This window comes from Strongylocentrotus purpuratus, unplaced genomic scaffold (assembly GCF_000002235.5).
Source record: "Strongylocentrotus purpuratus isolate Spur 01 unplaced genomic scaffold, Spur_5.0 spur5_scaffold_8, whole genome shotgun sequence".
NCBI lineage: Eukaryota > Metazoa > Echinodermata > Echinoidea > Camarodonta > Strongylocentrotidae > Strongylocentrotus > Strongylocentrotus purpuratus.
In genome coordinates, this window is record NW_022145614.1 from 32,023,080 (window position 1) to 32,047,076 (window position 23,997).

Sequence of the window (23,997 nt, forward strand, 5' to 3'; positions counted from 1 at the left end):
GATTTTTTAAATTTTGAAATATATTCTAAGATAATATTTTGAGACAAAAATTTAGTTTCATGCATAATTGCGTTTCATATAATTTGTATTAGAAATAACAAACAGCACAGAGACTGAATCATACTAGTATTATAGCAGGAAGGGGAATTCCCTGAAGGACGTAGTATCTGCAACACAACAGAGACATTAAATGTCCATTGTGTGTAGCACTATGAATAGGATAAACAAATCTGTATACAAAACTAACCAAAGTACAGGTGTGAAAGAAAGAGAGAGAGAGAGAGAGAGAGAGAGAGAGAGAGGGAGAGAGAGAGAGGGAGAGGGGGGAGAGAGAGGAGGGAGAGAGAGAGAGAGAGAGAGGGGGTGGGAGAGAGAGAGGGGGAGAGGGAGAGAGAGAGAGAGAGGGGACGGGGGAAGGGAGAGAGAGAGAGAGAGAGAGAGAGAGAGAGAGTACACAAAAACTATAACACAAAATGATTGTCACTCAATGGCTAAGAAATATTTCACTACATTTCCATTTTTATTATTCACCGTCATCACAGCACAATACTGGTGGGATAGTGAAACAAAGTTCGCAAACAAAACTGTATAATGTATACAATAATTTCATTGTATCGGGGTGAAAACATTTTCCAAACCACAAAGAATAATATAATAACGAATACTTGCTTTGTTACACAGACAATAGACAATGCCACTTCAGCAATTATACTAAATATCAAGCTATATTTAGATTTGCAAAAATATATCAAACTGTTAGTTTTCCAGGCAATTGGAAGTATTTATATTGAAAGAGATATTGAATCAGAAAAATAATCATAACAAAAAAGAATTATAAAAACTCTGAACCTTCATCACACAATGCCAAATATATTTCTACAAAGCTCAAAAATAAACTTTGTATCTATACTTACAAGCTAAAATCACATCAGCTGCCCATCAACTGATTTTTTTCTTCTTCATTTGAAGTTTAAAATCTTTAAATCGATATCAATAAGAGAATCAAAATCAAAAGCCTGCATTCTCTGACTGCAAATACAACCAGTCAAAAATAAACACTCTAATCTATGTGTAAAAAAAAAATCAATCTAAAATCACATTAAAAACTATGCTAAGAACTGTGGTTAAAAATTCAAACGTGGTACAACAAAGAAGCCCCTCCCCCTAAAAAATAATAAAAAATGAAATAAAAATATATAATAATAATAAAAATGAAGTTATTAAATAAAATAAATATGATAAATAGTAGGTAAAAGGCAAACTTCCCAAAAGAAATATGAAAATCAAAGTACAGTTAAATAGGGTTTCAAAGTCTAACCAAATATGGACGGGAGGAAATATGCAAATAAAACTAATACACTGTACCATGGAAATGTAAATACTTTCTTGAATGTAATATATTTTTCAACAAAAATTGAAGATTTTTTAAAAACAAACTGGGATGACATTAATCTTGTATCAATCATTTCCCAATCCAGTCCTATCATTTACTGTGCAGTATATATATCACATCCAAATCAATTAAAATATATATGAACAACAACATTCATGAAACTTATTTCTCATCCACATGAAAACACAGCTTTCAGTTATAACTAGGGCATGCTGATCATACAAACAAGCTTTTATGTAATGACTAAAATACAAATGGTTACATTTTACAAGTACTGCTCAAAGCCTCAAAGCTGCTTATTTTTTCATCAAGGCATAAAAACTTGTCTATGGCAGGGCTCCACACAAACTTTTTTGAAAAGGGGACAGTCAACATTTTACAGTTGTATGCATCAGCCTTATATCAAAGTATTTCAAAATGTTTGAGGTCCAGACTTGGCTTTTGATCACCCACCCATGTATCCTGAGTGCCTTTTAGTGTCGAGCCCAGTCTATGATTATTCAATTTTGAATGGAAGTCATCATCAAAGACTCCTTAAATAAAATAAAATATAATATACAAAATGGATGACAAATGCAGCCCATGTTTCTGAAATGGGACTTTGTACATGCCAAAGAATATTTCGTAAAACTAACATCTTTGTAACAAATGGAAGCTACATACAGAGCTTGAGAGGGTATCTAGGAAAGAGTTTGTCAAAATCTTATTCATCCTAAAATATATCCATTATGGTATATAAATATGTGGGTCTAGTAATTGTGTATTACAAATACAATATGACAGTTTTTTAAATTGAATTTTTTAAAGAAAGTGGAAAGAACCCTCCAATATAAGTCACCTGGTTGCAAAGATTATATTCAGAGCTTGACACTAACTGGGATCTAGTACATGATAGGGCCCCCACAATTTTGTTTTGTACTAAACTGTACAGGAGCACATCATCACTACCGCATAGCTTTACACAATAACAAAAGATGGTTCTCTCTTGTGAATAACAGATAATGATGGACACGACACACACAACAGTATAGGAATGAATACAGTCAGTTGTCTTATAAGATTTCCCCAAGTGTTTTCTTACAAATACGCATTTCTCTATCGATACTTTTCTAGGCTATGGCGTACCCATACATGCTTGTCTTATATAAGTACAAGGATTAAAAGTTCTCAAATTCTACAAGCATTTTAAATCTGAATACCTTGACCAATACCAAGTTAAACTAGTGACACAAGTATGGATTTGTATTATTACACCAGAGAAAGAATAATGGAATACATTAGTAACTAAAAACAGAGAAAGTCAGGAAACTTTAAATATTTGTGGTAAACAGGACAACATTTTGGCTGCACTAGTATTATGCAACCTCTCTGACGAGAGAACCAGTTTGCATTTCGAATTTCGGACAATAAACTTTTCATACATTGGCAATAATGCATTAAAATAGCCTTTAATTTGTTTCTTCTTCAGTTGATGGTAATAAGTAGATATGAACCAAAATATATTCATGTGTATTCATATTTGTATGCATGAGGGTATATATGTACTCTTACAAGTAGGGAAAGTTTAGACTGGTTCGGATATGATGCAGCAAAACCACAGCGTTATTTTAATAATGCAATAAAGCGTAATACGTCACTTTACATTTCTATATCTTGTAAGTTACTCAGTGAATATCCGCAGTCACCATTCATTCTACATGTTTGAAAAAACATGGCTGTTTTCTGCAGCAGTTTTCTGCAATATATCTGAACAAGCCTTAATGCCTCAGTCACACCTTTGCGTATTTGGCTTGCGTATTGTTGCATTTTTATGGCAAGCCGTTTTAGCATTTATTCCTATTTCTTGATATCAAGAAATCAAATTCTTGGTATCAAGAGTCCAATTCTTGATGTCAAGAATTACCATTGCTTTACAACAGAAAATCATTTCTTTATATCAAGAAATAGGAATAAATGTTCAAACGGCTTGCCATAAAAAAGCAGCAATACGCAAGCCAAATACGCAAAGGTGTGACGGAGGCATAAGGGTTGATAATGTGTACCCTACACATACATGGATTTCTCACTGTAGAGAAATCAATGAGCATGGACCTATTGCGTCCATCCAGGTTTCTTAGGAATGCCCAAATATATCATTGGTTTGTTGTGTGACTCGGATAAACGTTGTACGGCGACTGAGTTCCTTCAGCTTACTCGCTCCGACATATGTACAAGCAGAGCGCAAACCTCCCAAGATATCCAAGATAGTGCAGTTTACATCTCCCTTGTATGGAACCTCAACAGTCTTCCCTTCACTAGCTCTGTAACAGACAAGTTCGCAATAAATATAGGAAATGGTCAAATTATACAATTTGGTACTTGGTTACAGGTTTATTCAATAGATCTTCAATAAAAGTGGATGCTTCGTTTATGATTTCATAATTGCTATCTTGACATCACTCGACAAGAAAGATAATTAGTTTAACTCCATATGAAATATCTGATAATTAAAGGAAAAAAATGCTTTATACAGCAACTCCACCAAGAGTTTGTTTAGTAAGTGTTACAACCACATGCTCACTTACACAAGTGTTTCAACAGCATGGTATCTTGACACTATGTGGCATTATCAACAAATCAGACTACAGCTACAGCTTCATTATTGTCGTCATAATCCAATTATATTCATTATCATTTGAAGTATACAAGTTTTTATCGTTGATAAAACACAATCCCTTAAACTTCTACAATGACGTTGTAAATGTGTGTTGTTGGTTTTTACAGCTACGGAATTCTCTAATTTCTACCACCCTGTTCCTGTAGGAAATGGCTCATGGTTCATTGCTCCGAGACATACCTGTAGTTAGCCACTCCTCCGACATGTTTATTCATAGCCGTAGCAGAGCTCATCCCATAGAAGAGTTTCATCCTCTTGCCGTTGCGTTCAATCACTTCACCTTCTGTCTGGTCATGACCTGAGAACATTCCTCCAAGCATCACAAAGTCTGATCCAGCACCTGAGAGGTTAGAGTAAGAATGAGAAGTGTACAAACAAATATACAGTCAACCCTGCTTAAGTGACCACTTGTCTACAAAGACAGGGGTGATAGTGACAACCACCCACCCCTTGAGTAAAAAAAAAAGTTTCTGGAAAAAATGTCATCAAACAAAATTCCCCCCTTTTGAGTAAGAAAATAGGGGTAAAATCGGTAAAGATAAAAAAAATAAAAAAGATGTTGTATTGCCCTTTAGGTGCCAAAACATGGGTCGGTCGGTCAGAATTTTTTTACTTCTTCTTCTCCATCTTTTGGCTGATATTTCTCAGTTTTGAATGCTTTGATACTTTTTTCTCTAAAAAACGAAAAAAAAAACTTTTTTAAAGAGCCGACCATAGATTTCAAGATTTTGGGGTCGGTCGCAAAGGGCAATACAACATCTTTCTTTCTTTATTTTTTCCCCTTTAAAATGTTTCTTCATTGAAACATGTACCGGTACTAAAGGAACCTGTTTTTTGAGCACCTATGCTGTGAGCGACCCTGGTACCTATTAGTGTCAGCCCTGTGCAATGTCATAATGATGGTTACTGTTGTCTGCACAAGGCATTTCAATACAGCTAACAAGACTGATGCATGCGGAATGGGCGTTGGCAGGGAAGACCCGGGGATCCGACGTGGGCAGATTTGATCGTGTGTCTGGGGTCTCGCTGGGAGCAGGCATGCACAAGATTTGATGCATACTGACGATGATCTAGTACTTGACTCACACTGGGAATCTCGCTCAACAAGCCTAGGTTTTTTTTATAGATTCCCTTTTTCCCCTCTCAGTTAAATCAAGCAAATATAAAATACTTTGTCTCATCCTCAAACTTAAATATACTCTGTAAACTTATTTTTGAATAGAGATATTTACCAAAAGCTTTGACGACATCACCAGGACATGTACATCCACCATCCTGAATTAAATCACAAAATGAAAGAGATATCCATCCATTAAAACAAATCATAAAGATTCACTTCAGTCCTTGGTATGCACAGTGCCACTTTTGCAACGCTAATCTCAATCTATCATAAGTCTGACGGACTGCAATCACCAAACGATTTTAAATCAATAACCGAATTTCCCCACAAAATTTGCTACCTGTTGAACAAATTTACAAAGATTAAAATATACATCTTATTCAGGGTTGAAACAGTAAATAATAATTATGAATCTGAGACAATCAAACTAGCTTTGCTCTATGCAATGTCAACAAAATCCTAAGAAATCAGTGGCTTGATATTTCAGAAGCTTTAAGGCAATAGTATGTGTTACCTTAAACATTGTGAAAGCGAACACCTGACATAACAAAATTACACATATAATTACTAAAGAAGATAGGATACAGTGAAAATATTTCATTACATGAAAATTGTTACAAAACTCTGCCAAAGGAGAGAGCATATTTTAAATTATGTTTTTGTGGGAATGAAAACTTCAAATAACCAAATGAAGAATCTTACTGATATGATATGTCCGTTGAGCCCATGAGCTGCATCTGCACACTCAATGACAGCACTCAGCTGAGGGTAACCTACACCGGCCTTCTTCCTGGTGGTACACACGGAACCTAGACAAACATAGCAAGCAAAACATGTCAAGTCAAGTCAATTATATCAACGGTCAGTAGTACTGAGCACCAACCTCCCCCCCCAAAAAAAAACAAAAAACATAATGAAGTTCTAAAAAGAATATCCAAAAAGTAGAAATGGATTTAGAATTTTATTCAGTCGGTAGCAGTGATCAGCTAAGAGCCAGGAGGTTGTTAACTTACTTAAATTGCCATTTTGTCTATAAAGGGACACATTAGAGAATGTCATATTCACTCGGCATCCAGGTTACTGGTTCCAAACAACAGAGCCTGGGCATGAGGTTAATCATGAAATCATTCAAGCAACGGGCTGGAGCAGGGCGATATCAGTGTTTGGTGCTGGTGTGATCACGCCATTGTTTAGCACAAAATTGTGTGGCACTAGCAACCTTGACAACTTGGCAGGTATGATGTCACACTTCGGTACTCTGTACTGATTGGCTGAACAAAGCTTTTTGATGAGAATAATAATTGCGCCTCGCGTGAGCTTGTCCCTACAATACATGGTAAGATGGAAATCATATTGATGGCATACATTTAGTGACCGAATGGCATTGTCTTCATTGACTGGTGAGTTAATTGCATCAGAGCATTTGGGAATGATTTAATATGAGCCCAATCTAACAGCCCATCCTCCATTTCCTCTCATATATTTAATAGTGTCATTATTATTGATATTGATTTAACTGATATTTACTGAGCTCTGTTTTAAAATGGAATTTCTGCCTCTTCATGTCAGAGACAGTTTCAAGTCTTCAATTATGACATTACATGCAATAAAATCCTATTTGTTGATGCGCAACAAAGTTAGGGTAATTGGTATTATTATTAATCAAACTTGACTTTGCTCTTTGCTCTCTTCATTCTAATCCAGGGGCAGATCTAGCTTTTGCCAAGGGGGTGGAGGTTTGACCCAGTGGCGGATCAAGGATTTTCAAAAAATTGCGCCGTTTTACTGTTTTACTTTTTTTCTTCTCACTTGGCCACCGCCCCCCCCCCCCCTTAGATCCGCCCCTGTAATCTCCTGTGAAGCAGTCTCTCTGCTGCTCAGCTGTCAAACATTGTTAAGCTATGCAACTACACACAACAAAACTTGTGCCAACTTAAGATGACAGTCCACTGTAGGGGCCTTTGATGTGTAGTCCAACTGTTTTGTCCCCATTTGCATTTCTTTACACATAAAATTGTTGTATTTTGTTGTGGCAGTGTTTTTTTAGGAGGCTTATAATTACTGGACAATCGGTTGGACTATTGATAATGTCGGTTATTTTCATCAGATTCTATAAATTAAATTTGAATTAGTAAAGGTATTACATTCATTATACTATTAGGTGGGACTTTAAAGGGATCCTGTAACTTTGTCTCAGATTCTGAAACAAAATCCTGGATTTAGCTAATGCTGCAATGATAATTATAAACCTTTAGGTCAGTCAGGAGCCCCATGACTTTTACAAGCCGATCGCCTGTCTGATTATCAAAATATTTAAGATTGGAAAACGTAAATCGAAACCAAATTTTGCGTTTTCCTAACGGTTTTCATAACACTACAGTCTATTGGGGACACGAGTATGGTAAAACCAGTCACTCAAAGATTTTTACTTTTTGAGGCACTTCTTGATCATTTTGAATCATTTTTAGGGCTTCAATTATACACCATATCACAGACACAAATAACATGTAGAGCCATGCATCTCAGATTTAACATTGTTAAACGATGCCTTTAAGATTACTCACCTGGTCCGATTCCCACCTTGATGATGTCAGCTCCAGCTAAGAGCAGTTCTTCAACCATCTCACCTGTTACTACATTACCAGCCTAGAAGAACAACAAATCAGAATAGAACTAGATGGAATTCGACTGCGCGCAGTCGAAAATGATGCCTCCGTCATAGAGCAATTTTACAAACCAAAACAGAAGAAATTTTTCAAATTCAAGTTCAATTGTAATCCATTAACAGGTTCTCAGAATATCGTGATTACAAACAATTTCTCATATACATATATGACCCTTTGAACTTTGACCTCATGATCCTAATATCTACTCAGCTCATTGGCTCTGCAAGATATCCAGAGTTAAATAGTAATCCATCTGTCAGTTCTAATGAGAATGCGTTCACAAGCTATTTTTGCATACATAATGAGCCCATGACCTTGGACCTTATGAACCAAGAATCTACACAGTTCATTGGCTCTGCAAGATACATAAATGATCTAAGTTTGGCAGGAATCCATCAATCTGTTCTAATGATAACGTGATCACAAGCTGTTTTTGCATACATAATGGGCGCTGTGACCTTTGACCTTTGACCTCGTGACCCCAAAATCTAATCAGTTCATTGGCTCTGCAAGATACATACATGACCAAAGTTTGGCAGGAATCCATCTATCGGTTCTTCAGATAACGCGATCACGAGCCGTTTTGCATACATAATGAGCCCTGTGACCTTTGACCTTTGACCTCGTGACCCCAAAATCTAATCAGTTCATCGACTCTACAAGATACATACATGACCAAAGTTTGGCAGGAATCCATCAATCGGTTCTTCAGATAACGCGATCACGAGCTGTTTTTGCATACATAATGAGCCCTGTGACCTTTGACCTTTGACCTCGTGACCCCAAAATCTAATGAGTTCATCGACTTTGCTAGATACATATATGACCAAAGTTTGGTAGGAATCCATTGATCCGTTCTTCAGATAACGTGATCACGAGAACGGGACGTACGTACAGACGTACGTACAGACGTACGGACGGACGGACGGACGGACAACCCGAAAACATAATGCCTCCGGCTACTTCGTAACGGAGGCATAACAAATCAAATATATGTATAAACCATTACCAAAAGAATACGTATATATTTGACAAAGAAAAGGAAACAGATTGCTTGTTTTTTTTATTTTTAACATAAAATCAGTATATTTTAGCTGTTCTAAATGGGAGATGTTCCCATTAAAAAGAAAATGAAAAAAAGAAAGAAGGAAAGAAAGAAAGAAAGAAAGAAAGTAAGTAATGCTATGGTCACAAAGGTTCGTACGAACGATAATTTCGTACAAATTTCTGTTTTTCCATTGTCTTCCCGAATTTCCATTGTCTGAAAATCGTTCGTACGGCGTTCGTAGCAGTTCGTAATGGCATTTGTGACCGAGGCTTAAGAAAGAAATATACATGTAGGAATGGAAAGAATATTTGTATGTTCAGTCTTCTTTGAAATTACCTAACTCGATCGTTCATCATGTCTCAATTGTACAGGCAGAAAACACTTTTTCGACAACATTGTTGACTTACGTGTTTGTAAGATTCATATATATATATATATATACTCATGATGCTGATTTTCAAATCAGCATTCCATCAATATTGATAAATTTTGCGAGAAAGAAGATGTTATATTTCAGACGATTAACCATGCTATATAAGGCTCATTCCAATACGAAACTGTAAACCACTGCAAATGAATGACAACTGTGTGCAATAAAGGCCCTGTGCATACTCACTGAGCTCTTCGTTATAATAGAAATGTGACATGTATTACGTTTTGAGCCATCATGAATAATTGCCACGTTTTTGCGGCATCATATCTGGCAGGCCTAAGAGCTCTGTAATGCTGACATAGCTATTTTGGACTGTGTTTGACAACTCCATGTAAGTTTTATTTGCTGTTATGAGTTGAAAGTAATTAACTGACATTTAATACTCAAGGCAAATTTGACTTTTAAAGTGCAATAAATAGGTTAAAAAGTGGCTTCCAAGAGAGAAATTGTTTTTTTGCTTCTTGAAACCATCTTGTCAATACCAAGTATTTTACACTCACGAAAATGGTATGCTCTGGAAAGTTTCGTCTGAATTCTTTGACAGTTTGTACGAAGACTTCTGAGTAGCCATTAGCAACATCAAGACAGATGAATTGAATGGCTGGTATAGCAGCGATGATCTCGGCCACTTTGTCTGCCTCCTTCTGTGATGTTCCAGAACTAACTGCTACATGCTATAGATACAAGAAACATGCACAGGGTGGCAATGAGATATCTTATTTAATAATAATAATAACAATGTTTTATTTACCCAGGGTAGCCACTTCAGTTATGAAATTGCTCTTCCAGCGAGCCCTGCATAACTACCCTTCTCCAATCTAATATGCTGAGTGCTGAGCGCCTAGCTAGAAGGCAGAAGGTCCCATTGTTATAAGTCTTTGGTATGATTCGGCCGGGGTTCGAATCCACGACCTCCCGTTCATGAGGCGGGCGCTTTAAACCACAGAGCCATCATGCCTGACTATGTTGTACACGTTATTTGGTACAGGGTGTTTGAAGAAAAGATCTTTAAATGCATCAGAGCACATGATAAAGTGCTGTAATGCATTAGTCCACTAGCCATTTGAAAAGCACTCACGTTGTAAGAACAGATACAACCATTGTGTTTAGACTAGCATCAGCAAGTGCTTTTTCCACACACCATTCCAGCAATACATGACACTCCTTGTAGTTACTCGCCTCACCAACCATCCCATTATAGCTTTCTGAGTAAGCTGCCAAGGGATTACCCAACCAAGAACCAAGTACCAAACGAATCATTCTTACATTTGCTAAACCCATCCAGTGTTTATATACAGTCAAACCTGTCTATAGCGACCGCCCAAGGGAAACACAAAAAGTGGCCTCTGTAGACAGGTGGTCTTTGTAGACAAGTTCCTTTCGTACATATTTCAATGAGAAACCATTTTCAAGAGAAACAACAAATGTGGCCTTTGTAGACAGGTGGTCACTAAAGCAGGTTTGACTGTATATACATTTTTTATTTTAATTTTGTATACATCACAAAGAAAGAAAAGTTGGATTCAAAAGGCAATTACCCGGTAGACAAATAATGTGTAGTACAACATAGCAGAATTATTGGAGGGATGATGTATCTAGGGATAACTGGATGAACTATAAAGTAAGAAGAAAAGTTGATCCCCTATAAAATTCATTTCATTTGAAACATTAACATACATCCAGCAATAGAAGGAAAAGATTTTACACCATCCATCAGAGTATATATCTCTGTATCACGTTACCTTTAATGCCTCTGGATTGTTGTTAGCAAAGTCAACCCAATCTTGCACAGTATAATGTTTGTGGATGCAGGAAAACAGACCATGCTGTAGATAAAAAGGAGAAAAATAAACATGTAAATACATCAATACCTCAGTCACGCCACCCAAAAGACTCCAGGCTGACTCCAAACTGACTGATTTTTGGTCGCTGGAATTAATTCAATTTTTGGTTTGGCCTGTAGTCGGTTTGGTGTCTGTCTCATTAGGGTGTAAATCAATGTTATTGTTGTGCATTGGAATTAGAATATTGTGGGTGCTTTAAGAAATTTGACTATTACTTGCCAAGTCCAAGGTAATTTGTCTCATATTTTAAGGACCACATCCAAGATTTTATTATACCTGTATATCAGGCGTTCTCAACTGGCGGCGCGCGCGCCACTCGTGGCGCTTGCGGTCACTCGAAGTGGCGCGCGGCTGTTGCCCGGAAAGAAAAAGAAAAAAAGAAGAAGAAGAAAAAGAAAAAAAAATTAACAATTTTTTTTTTAAATTAAAAACCCAGCAAAATCAAGAAGTCGCAGTCGAAGTTAAGCCCCAAATGTCTGCTTAACAAACAGGAAGAAGGTGAAATTAACGGCTTTTACCATTTACTCAGGGCTATCTGCTTGAAGTTTGGGACTCTGTTGTGCAGATGTTTATCTACATTACAATGTTTATCATTGCCGATCTGAGGAAACACCGTGTATCTATTTTTAGATTGGTGATCCGCGCGCGGGTTTCTGGGATAAATCGAGCTAAACAATAATACTGCATTGCGACATTTTAAGTGGAAAAACTGGTCGGCGAGAGTGATGTCGCAATAACCACGTTAATTAATTAGGTCATGACCTCATTTGGCCTGAAGCGCACATCGTGCAAGCGTTGTTATTCCAAAAGCATTGTTTACCACTGCAACTTGCATAATAGTTTCATATAGTGTGAAAATTATAGGAATCAAGCGTGATCAGAGACCAGGGGTAACTAGGAACTTAGTATCATGGCATCTACTTCTTTTGATGCTCCGCCTGAGAAGAAAAAGAAGAAGAGAATCGGATATTCAATGATGAATGGATGCGTGAATTCTTTTTCATCCTGCCGGAAAGATCGAACGCTAAGCCGACGTGTTTGATTTGCAGCCGCACGGTAGCCAGCGTAAAGAAACACGACATTCGGAGGCATTATACTAAAACACATCAGACTTTTGAACAAAAATACCCTCTTGGTAGCAAAGAACGCGTTGAGAAATTGGCTTTTCTTGTCAAGTCACATGAATACTCGACCAGGATTATTGTCAAATCAACTACACTCCAAGAAAAAACTACGGAAGCGTCACTACGAGTTTCATGGATTCTGAACAAACACAAAATGGCATTTTCCAGTTCGGAAGTAGTGAAAGAATGCATGGTTGAAACGGCTCGCTTGTTATGTCCAAACGAAGTTGAGACCTTTCGCAAAATACCACTTTCAAATGACACTAATACCAGAAGGACCGAGGTGATGGCCGAAACTGTGAAAGAGAAACTTATTGATGCACTGAAGGTGACAGAATGTATTTCCATTGCTACCGATGAGTCCACGGACATTTCAGATGTGGCTCAGTTGTCATTGTTTGTTAGGTATCTTGATCAAGATGCAGGTTTATTTAGGGAAGAACTACTGGCGCTTATTCCAATGATGGGATCGACAACAGGGAAAGATATCCATGGAGCAATTATAAATTGCCTTCAAACAAATGAGATACCTTTGGAGAAAATCACTTGTCTCGTGACTGACGGTGCCCCTGCGATGGTCGGCAAACACAATGGAGCAGCAACTCTCCTAAAAAAAGACTGTCCGCGTTTGTTGACATTTCACTGCATCATTCATAATTCGGTATTGTGCAGTAAACTCAAAGGTGAATTCGTGAAGCCGATGAACACTATCATTAGTCTTGTTAACTTCTTACGGGCAAAGTCAGCCAAACAACACCGGGATGTAAAGGCATTCTTGAAAGAACATGAGGCTGCTTATCATGATGTACCTCTTCACACGGCAGTCCGCTGGCTGAGTAAAGGTAAAGTCTTGAGTAGAGTGTGGGACTAACGACAAGATCTCTGCGGGTTTCTTCAACAGTTGGGCAACGAATCTTCACAATCATACTTTGACTTTCTCAATGACAAGGAAGAAATGACGGTCATTGTTTTTCTTGTGGACATGTTTGAGCACTTGAACAAACTTAACCTTCTCCTGCAAGGGAAATCTATGTCCCTTTCTGACGTGAAGACAGAGGTGAAGGCATTCCAGTTGCAGTTGGATGTCTTTAAAGATGATCTCATGAGTGAAATGATTCACTTCACTCAGTTGAAGAAATACTCACCTGATGCTGATGTGGAACAATTTGTTTCGTTCATTGAGGCACTGTCAAATGAGTTCAAGGAACGTTTCTCCAACTTTGCATTCATTGACAAGCTTCTCGTGATGGTCAAGATTCCATTTGCTATGGAGGCCAATGGTCAGTGGTTGGAACAAGCAAACCTTGTGGCTCCACAGCTTTCAAAAGCAAAGCTGCAAATGCAGTTTGTACGGATGAAGGCTGACGATGAACTCAGACTACTCTTTGAGCAGAGAGGAAATGAGTCAACAGCTACATTCTGGATGAAACTTAATGTAGCACGATATGGAGAGCTAAGAACATTAGGCTTGACAGTGTCGGGGATGTTTGGAACTACATACATCTGCGAACAGAGTTTCTCACATATGAACATTCTAAAGACCAAGTATCGAAGTAGCCTGACAAATGCTCATTTGGAACATTGCTTAAGAATCTGCACAACATCATACACCCCAAACTTCAAGCAGATAGCCCTGACTAAAAAGTGCAACTTCAGCCACTAAAATTGAGGTAAGCAAGCCATTTTGTTTGTTTGATTTGCACTTATTTTGGCATTTCCCGTGTTTATTGCACCACAATGACTACATACATATTTACTTTCTGTGTAATTGTACCCAGGCATTGTACTAACTTTTTCACATCAATATGAAATTATGATTGATACATTTTGGATTAAAAGGTGTTAAAAATGCAACATCTGGGCCTTTAAAAAGCCCTAAAATCCTCCACCTATGGTGGGCCCCTGGGACCCGTCCATTGTCGGCTTGGTCGCTACATTTCCTCGCAGCACATTCATCAAACATACAGGTTGGCACTTCAACTTCAATTACATTTCGTTTTGGCGCTTCTAACAAACTAGTTGAGAAGGCCTGCTGTATATGATGACTGTATCATGCTGATAGCTCTACTACACTTTAAAGCTGACAACAAATCAGATTCTGTTTTTCAACAATTACAATTCAATATTACTTGGTAAGGGATGGAACGAACACTATACTTACATACATACAGTACATGTAGAATGGGGGCTATTTTGAACCCCCGTGGGTCTGGACACATGATGGCGTTTATCTATGCACATCACATTTTCACTTGGCAGCCCAAGGGGGGGGGGGGGGGGGGGGGGGGGGTTTAAACCCCATAACCCCCCCCCCCCCCCCCCCCCCCCCCCCCCCCCCCCCCCCGTTGATCCGCCCTTGCTACATGTAAGTCTAGTTGTCAACTTTGTACTACAGCCTATGGAATTACATGTAGTGGACAACTAGCTTACTGTAGTAAGGTTTTATTGATACGGTATGGGCCCTGGTGTTCAAAACGAAGAATAAAATGTTGTAATTGAAAGTTTTTACTCATTGGCGTTAACTTGCTCCAACAAGCAAGACTCCTGTGCAGTTGGCTTCCTGACAATTAATCTTGTCACCGAGCAACCAAAGGTCAATGAACTTAACACTAGCCCTGGCGGGGTCAACAGAAAATATGCTGCCAAACAATTTTAATGGAAATAATTAAGTAGATGCAGCAAAATAAAATCAATTACAGCAAGGAAAATAAAGAAATAGTAAAATTTCCTATTTAGTGGACAAAAGAATCTTGTCAAATTAAGTCAACTTAGAATAGAAAGAATGTGAGAAAATGAACTCACACTAGCAAGAGCTTTGGCCATCTCAAAGTTTCCCACAGTGTCCATGTTAGCTGCCATGATAGGGATGCCCTCATACGTCTTCTTGGAATTCCTGAAGGTGTAATTCCTCGTCAAATTTACCTATAGAAAGAAGGGGAGGGGGGGAGGGATAAAGGGAGAGAGAGAGAGAGAGAGAGAAAGAAAGAGAAAAATATGAAAACCTTGAAATCTAATTGTACAACATACTGATAACAAAATGCATATATTTTTTTAAAATGACATACCGGTAATGCAGTCAAGCTATGAGGGATCCATTGCTTACATTCACATGATCTATCCTACATCTCATATGATCAGCAAATGATTTTTCTAAAAATGTTCATGGAATGTAAATTGAATATGATTTCAAAACCTGCTGGTACACTATAGTCATATATTATTACTGGCATTGCATATTATGCATGCCAGTATAGTGAAAATATATTTACAGTACATGTGCATGGATGCAGCAAGTTAGGAAAGTAAATATTCTATTAAATTTTCTGGGGATTTTTTTGGTTCATAATTGTCATCAACTTTGAAAGGTACTGGTATTTACAAAATGCATCTATCACAAAGGGTCCCCACATTAATTAAAAAAGAGAGAGAGAATTCTGTGCAATTTCCTTCGTGAAAGAGTGAAATACAACAGCACAACACATAGTGCATTGTGTCCTTCATTTCTGTATCCAGCAAAATGAAAGAACTCTAGCCTGGTTTCACCTGCTTAACTTCACAAGGCATAAACAAGCCAGAATGGATTTTTCACCCAGGACAAAATCTAGTCGTTCTCAGTTCCTGTCAATTTAGAGTCCATTTAGCAATTAAATGTGCAATGATGTGTTCCTATTAGAGTATGAGCCTCCTATCTCTCCATCTCATTATAATGGATGCTATCAATCAATCAATCTAGCTCTTGATATATCTAAAGGTCATCTCATCTGAACCTGTCTGTGATGTGATCGTCTTCCCGAGACTTTCTACCAGGTAATGATGGTGAGGTTTAGGGGTACCGTAGTACTATCTGCTTCATGCATTTCTTTATCTTGCATGCAGGTATTGGCTCAGAATATAATCAAATCAATTTTCATCAGCATTATTCACATATAAAAATATATTAAAATATTTCCAGTAATGCATTCACATGTAATTTCAATCAAACATTCTCATATCTAAAAGAGAAATTTGGTTGTAATCAGCATTATTTCACACATTATTTAAAATATCTACTTTTTGTTCAGCTTATTAACAGGAATACGGCTTCTTTAAATATCATGTTAATTGAAATAAACAATAATCAAATTCCAAGTTTTAATGTGCAGTTCAGATTATTCTTATTTTCCACATTAATTAGTTTCCCTTCTTAAAATGGCAACATTAATTTCATTTTCCACTCCTTCAATTGAAAAAAATCAAAAGGTTTATTGCCAATTTGTACATGTACGAACTAAATACCGGTAGTGATGTCATATTTTGCACCATTTTGCCAATTTAGAGATTTCAATGATTGGTTACAATTAAATTGGTCTCAATACCGCATTGGAAATGAAACAAACTAAACTTTTTCTGTGATTTTCACACTTTGGGCTAATTCATCATGTTTAAATTCCTATCATTATGGATCAAAAGATAATGCAAAAATATCAGTAAAGGAGAAACTGTATTGATACGGGTTAACAGAGAAAAAGAGCTTCACATTTTTAGTTTACATCTGTATCTAAAACTCCCTGAACACCATCCACATTAGCATGCAAAAAGTTAAAAACCCATGTACATGTATACAGTACTGCTTGAAATAAAGTACCGGTAGACACATTACCACCTACATGTACATGTAGTCACACCAAAGTCTATAGAGTACAGAAGCTGTGACGTCATAAAAATCTAATTTTAGAATTTCTCAATTTTTTCTTCATTTTCCGAAAGAGGATAAAAAATAATGTCGAAATATCGAAAACCAATTGAATATGTTAAGTATTGGCTGAGATATGGCCATCTGTTATATGCTCTGGCTCCTAGTGGTTAGGAGCCAGAGCATATAACACTGAGCTCCTATGGGGAGTATATTTAATCAGATGGTCATATCTCAGACAATACTTAACATATTCAATTGGTTTTCGACATTTGCACATTATTTTTTTTGCTCTTTCGGAAAATAAAGAAAAAATTGAGAAATTCTAAAATTAGATTTTTTGATGACGTCACACACTTCACCACTCTATGGAACAATAAATGCATTCACACATGACACAGTGTGAGAGTGTCTACATGTACTTTATTTTAAGCAATACTGTGGATACAAACTTGCATCTCTTGTTAAATTATGTCTGAAGTTATGAACCAAATGGATATATATTTTCACCACAATTGTGCACATACATGTACATGTATTACAAGAGAAAGTGCACACAATGGAACCTGTATGTAATAAACCACATGCGTATGATACAGAAATGTATACAAAAAACATTAGTCTAATTTGATACTCTCATATGTCACAACACAGCAAATCAAATGGATATCATTGTGCATTGATATCAAAGTTTACAACATCTTGAACAAATTTAATTTTAAAATGGCCGTGTACTAGAAATATTTACAGAAAAGTGAGGAGAAACATTGAGAAAATGTGTTACAATTGAAGATAGGCAGGCTTGGGTGTAATTTACAGAACTTTATTGCGGCATGACTTAAGTAAAAATGAAAACTATAAAACTGTCCAACTCACTGCCAAGACGATGGGCCAAAAAAAAAAAAAAAAGATTTTTTTTATTTGTGTACAATGTTTTTGTAGGTCTTCTCTAGCAGAACACACACATTTTGTAAAGTATAACTTTATCTTTAATGGCTTCTCTTCTACATGCATTTTCTCAAAATGCAAATTACATACCGTAGACCTACATAAACGTGTCTTCTGATGAAGAATATTGTAAACATTTTATCTTCTCAATTTTCAGCTCTGGTTCAATTTACAGTATTTCATTTGCTTAAACACTTTTATAAAAACAATACAAAATTAAAAGCTGCCATGGCTATTGGTTTTCTGATTCAAGACTACATATTCTGATTATGATCAATGAAATTATTTTCACTTTTACAAGAAAACATTTTTTGAAGGTAACTAAAATTAAAATATCTTTAAATTTTGTAGACAAGCATGATTTTGGATGCCTTCACAGTCACAGTAAATTGGAAAGTTATGATTACCATGTGCATTGTGCAGTCATTGGATTCAATTATTATTCTTCACAGAGTGCACCCTCTCCATTCCATTAATATAGAGCATTTTGGCCTGTCACCATTTTTAGTGGCACGAACATGCTAGTTTAAACAAAAATACATGTAAACCTGTACATGTATGATGGGGGTGGTTGTCCAGACATTTATTTTTGCCTTTGGATTTAATGAAAAATAATAATCAAATAGCCCTAACCATCTTCAGAATATTAATCAAATATTGCTGTTCAACTTATTCATATGGTGTTTCAAATCAACTGTCAGGACACACGGCTGGATAACATGCAGTACTGGGTTCCCATTTGTACACGTGAGTGGAGAGAACTTCAAAGAAGGAATGTATTATGTAGATAAAATTGGGACACAGTACTTGAGATGGGATGCAACAGTAAAGAGGGACAATAAGCTAAGCTTCCAGTCTCTACACCCAAGTATACCCAAGTAGATTTCTAAGTAAGTAAGTAATTTAAATACTGTGCTTTGGACTGAACCCCATAACCGTGTCACCTCCAGTCAAATTTCTTGACAAAGACACCTCTTCAAATCAAAGTTTTATGTGTTATGTATGATGTAGAAGAATTAGTAGTAGTAGGAAGTCGACATGATTTTCTATTTTATTTATAACAAAACCCAAGTTTGGTGAAATGGAATGGAGTTAATGCCTATGGAGTATGGACTAGTATGGCTATGGGTCTACAGAAGTTTTTTATGACTGTAAATCATTGTTGTTATTCTCGACCCTGCGTTACATAAATTAAGTGACAATTAACACAAATTTACACTCCAAACATACCTTCAAACAGGCGCGTACTTAGGGAGTAATTAACCCCCCCCCCCCCCCCCCTTTAACTTTGTTTATGTGTTTTGGAGAAACCCCCTCCCCCCTTTTCTTTGTTATAATAAAAAAATATTTAAAAAAAATTGTGGTAATGGGTGACCCCCAAAAAGCTGACCTTAACCCCCCCCCCCCCCCCCCCCCCCCCGCTTATTCAGGAGACATGAAATTTTTGAGACAAAAAAAAAAATGTCCTCTTACCAAGTCTTAGTCTTAGTCTTACTAGTCTTACCATTCCGCAGCTGGCTGAGTCGTTGCGAAATTTTTGGTGTGATTTTCAAATTTTAAACCCCCCCCCCCTCCTCGAAAAAATCCTAGGTACGCGCCTGCCTTTAAACAATTAAAGACATGACAAATAGTCTACTAACGACTAAAAGTTAGGCCTAACGTCAACGATTTGGATTAGCTCTAGAAATCTGAGGCAAATACAGACCTAGATTGCTAGAATTTAAAAAAAGTAGAAATTAGAATCTGGTTAGAATGTGAAAAATTGGGGTGTGAAAATGAAATGACCAAACAACCACATGATGTACATCACTTCAATTTACTGCACACAATCAGACAATAGCCATGGCAGCTTAAAATTTCACTTTATCTTGAAGCTCCACCTCTGATCGGCTCTTCAATGTGCTCCTCTTTGGGCGAACAAGCACATCTTTGAAGTCCAGCTTGATGTCACTGTCGATTCTTGGCATGATGGATGTCTGCTAAACAATGCTGGTGGAACACAGATGTAATTGGAAATTTAGATGACACCTAGGTCTAGTGCCTTAGTGGATTGGTGCCGATGTGTTTCTTTGGTGGTTAATGCCTGGCTGGAGCTGGAGTCTTTTGGAGTATTTGGAGACACAGTCACAGTGATGAGCAGCTCGATTATGAACAGTCCAGAAACAGTTGAGTTTGTCAGCTTCTGCAACTTTGTCCTTGAATTGAGAGCTCAAATAAGTCCGGTCATTAAAAGTGTGCTAATTCCTTCTTTAACAGAGAAGCACTTCAGCACGTCGGGAATTCCGCTTCTACCAGAAAACAGATATTTAGCTGATGATATTGAATTGACGATCACCTCTGTTGGAAGCAAGATCACCGTCAAAACATTCTTCGCATAATTCCCGCGCGCGCGTTCGATCTCGTATATCTCTCGCAGATATATCGGTGAAGCTTTTCTTCACACACCTAATCGGAGATGAAGGTAGCCCATGTAATGTGTAAAAATTGCCAATTTGATAAGTGTAAGGATCGCATTGTACACATACAACCGCTATACTACACACACGCAATATATTCTTTGTGTATTGTATCCGTCAGGCATGATCAGTGCAACGATGGCTGGCTACCAATTAAAATAGGCATGGTGGTCGGATATAATGAGAGTAGATGATGGAAGGGGGGGGGGGGGGGGGGGGGGGGGGGGGGGGGGTAAAGCGCAGTACTTAGGGGCAAATCAAAGAATTATACTAAGACCTCACCTCATGTATGTTAGAAATTAAAAAGTTATTATCTTCTTTTGAATTGCAATATATCCCGACCATAATTCATGCATGAATGTTATTTGTCATATGTTATATACTTGAAAGGTGGTACAAGATTCAAGCTCTATTTGCTTATGTTTCATCACCTTTGTGTGTTCTTTCTTCAAACTGTATATTAGTTGCAACGTGTCTATGATAAATCATTGTTATATTCTTTTTCATGTGAAGTCAATTCAAATGGATTGTAAAATTGAAATGATTTGTTATATTATTTATATTCATTTTCATGTGATGTTAACTTCAATGAATTGTGAAATTGTGAACATGCATGCATGCATAAATAAATAAATAAATAAAAAAATATGCCTTCTCTGGGAAAAGGGGCATTGACTCTTTAAATACCAAATCACAGAAACTATTCACCATTATGTCAACGTCATGTACATATTTTCTATGGATATATTTTTTAAAATCTCAACTCTTTACCACATCAGCGTCATGTACATTGTCGACGGATAAAGTGGAATATTTATTCTTCACCACCCTACGCGAAATTTTCACCAACCTAGCGTCATGTACAGTGTCTATGGATAAACTGGAATATTAATTCTTCACCACCCTACGCTAACTTTTCACCACTCTAGCGTCATGTACATTGTCTATGGATAAACTGGAATATTAACTCTTCACCACCCTACGCTAACTTTTCACCACCCTAGCGTCATGTACATTGTCTATGGATAAAGTGGAATATTAACTCTTCACCACCCTACGCTATCTTTTCACCACGCTAGTGTCATGTACATTGTCTATGGATAAAAGGTAATATTAACTCTTCACCACCCTACGCTATCTTTTCACCACCCTAGCGTCATGTACATTGTCTATGGATAAACTGCACTCTTAATTTTTCACCACCCTACGCTAACTTTTCACCACCCTATATAGCGCCATGTACATAGTCTATAAACTGGAATATTAACTCTTTACCGTGTTAGTTTGTGTTAGTTATGCCTATGCCTTCACGGTGACCATAATGGTAGGAATACTCCCCAGCAGAGGCCGCACTCCTGGGGGGGGGGGGGGGGTAGGGGCACAGTGCCCCCTCCCCCCACTTTTTCAAGCACCCGAAAAGTGCCCCTTTTCACATAGGAATAGTGTTCCTTTTACTCTGATAAGTGCCCTTTTTATTTGACACGTGCCCCTTTTCCTTCGACAAGTTCCCATTTTCCATTGCAATAAGTGTCCATTTTCCATTCTGGTAAGTGCCCTCTTTAATCTCTAGTACTAGGGTAGGTGTGGGGAATTGGAGACCTTAAGCACATTTCCATAATTTACATAAACATGCAAAATGTTACACATACAGAAAGTTTTGTTTTCTCTTAGTAACTTCTTCTCTTTATTGGGAAACAAAATTGTGGTCATGATGTAACTGATTAATAAGATAAAAATAATTTATGACGTCATCACCAAAGGTCTCTCATTACCAACATGCGTAGGTAATAAGGGACAGTTACAAATCAAGACATTTCAAATCAAGACATCAAGACAAAAATGGGATTGTTATAGTTAGTTCAAACACTTTTTGAAAGAGATATATGCAGCCAATGAACTTACTGTAAGTTTGAAACGATTTTGAAAGAAGAAATTAATCCCATATTATCCGCTGTTATGCTTTATAATTCATTGATATTACAGTATATAACATATTGCAATTTAGTATTGGCCACCGCCCAAAATCAAAATCAACTCTATTTATTTATTGCAAAAGAAAGCCCTTCGTATTTTGTACTGGTTCACCATTATTTATCTCACACAAGTCCAATATTTACAAACTGAAAAAACCTTACAGTATTCGACATAAATTCGCTACAATGTTACTGATCATGTTAAGTATTTAAAAAATATGCTCCCTCTTTCATTCAAAACTTTTACACTATGAATGAAGCATTCACTCTTACCCTACTCGTAATTCCTCAAATTTTCATCTAGTATACCCGAAATAAATCCATAAGACACCATGGTCCTGACCTATGGAACTTTCTCCAGAATCTATTAAATCATGTTGCTCCCTCTCAGGGCCGTAGCCAGAGTTTGATGTTTAGGGGGCGGGGGGGGGGGGGGGGGGGGGGGGGGGGACACATACATGTAATTGATCGACGTTCTGGGGAGGGGTCTAAACAATTTCAATTTTTTTGACGGGGGGCACGTGACCCCCCCCCCCCCGTGGCTACGGGCCTGCTCACTCTACTCATTAAGGCCAAAGTTAAAACGATGTTATTATCAGAATACTCAAGGTAGAATTTCTGTGTCAACTCTTCATTGTTTATCATGTCATCTCTTCTTTCATTCGAATCATTATCATCATCATCATCATCATCGTCTTCATCATCATCATCATCCTCATCTGCATTGTCAATATCACCATCATCGAAATTTGTATTTCAATTACCTATCCGTATCTGCTTAATATGTGTGTTAATATATTCATGAGTTTTTGTCTGGGCTGCTGTCGTATTATCAAGCAATCTGCTTACAATGACAGTCCTCTTCCGCAAATAATTGTATCATGTTTTATAATGTTTGAGGAAACGTAGTATATATATGTATTTGCTAATTTATGATTAATTGTCAGAAAAATACTTATTGTACTTTATATTATTATTGTTATTGAAAAACTGTATGATTACACGAATGCAGAAGAAAATATAATCAAATCAAAATATACTTATGTTATTTTATCTAAGGTCTTTTCAGTCTTCCGTTATGAAAATGTACTTATAACCCTATCAGGATTGGTTTTTTTTCCTCTTTATAAGATGTAATTTTTCGCACTGCGACCTCACAAATCTTAACACTTTTCCTCGCTCGCAAATAAATGTTCAGACCATCACACCCAACTGCAAAGCATGATGCATTATGCAATATCTTGTATGGTGTATAAAGTGAAACAAATATTGAAATCATCCCTGATAATGTAAACACAATGTAGGGGTATATACCGAAGTCTAAACAGTGTCTATTTTCTCTTTGAGATTTCCCTTTGTAGCCTAGGTGCCTTTTTTTCTTCAGAAAGTGTCCTTTTTTCTTGGTGCCCCGCCCCCTTCACTTTTGAAGTCGCTCGGGCCGCCCCTTTTCCCCAGTGAGTGGAGACTACAAACTTGCGATTGATTGGAGGACTTACGATTGATTTGGATCAATCGTAACTCTATAAGACGGGGACAACTAAGCTCTCATGAAATTCTCACAATGATACACATCTGAAGTTTGAAAAACAATATTAAGACTGCGGACACCAGAATATTTCGAAAACTAATAAATATTTATTGAGAAATTACAGGAAATGCCAATG

The 23,997-nt window shown here is 37.2% G+C and overlaps 1 protein-coding gene across 2 annotated transcripts; it reads right to left on the reverse strand.

Annotated features, from left to right (window-relative positions):
• Nucleotides 1-501: 501 nt before the first annotated feature.
• On the reverse strand, nucleotides 502-20,296 carry LOC754448 (GMP reductase 1-like). Of its 2 annotated transcripts, none has more exons than XM_030975336.1 (9): nucleotides 19,767-20,296; nucleotides 15,087-15,206; nucleotides 11,059-11,142; nucleotides 9,817-9,990; nucleotides 7,734-7,815; nucleotides 5,872-5,978; nucleotides 5,282-5,324; nucleotides 4,230-4,389; nucleotides 502-3,693 (listed from the first exon to the last, which is right to left on the reverse strand). In XM_030975336.1, the coding sequence occupies exons 1-9, from the start codon at nucleotides 19,869-19,871 to the stop codon at nucleotides 3,507-3,509; spliced, it is 1,062 nt and encodes a 353-aa protein (XP_030831196.1). In that variant the 5' UTR covers nucleotides 19,872-20,296; the 3' UTR covers nucleotides 502-3,506. The 2 variants fall into 2 exon arrangements, with proteins under 2 accessions (XP_030831196.1, XP_030831197.1); XM_030975337.1 differs by having other exon boundaries at nucleotides 19,785-20,294.
• Between the last annotated feature and the right edge of the window lie 3,701 nt (nucleotides 20,297-23,997).

Bases quoted from the DNA above. Each gene is read 5' to 3' on its own strand.
- LOC754448 (XM_030975336.1), bottom strand. From the start codon at position 19,871: ATGCCAAGAATCGACAGTGACATCAAGCTGGACTTCAAAGATGTGCTT. The intron at 5,325-5,871 runs GTAAGATTCTTC...GATTTAATTCAG, and splicing joins TCAACGGACATATCATATCA to GATGGTGGATGTACATGTCC. The intron at 3,694-4,229 runs GTATGTCTCGGA...TGTCTGTTACAG, and splicing joins GGAGGAGTGGCTAACTACAG to AGCTAGTGAAGGGAAGACTG.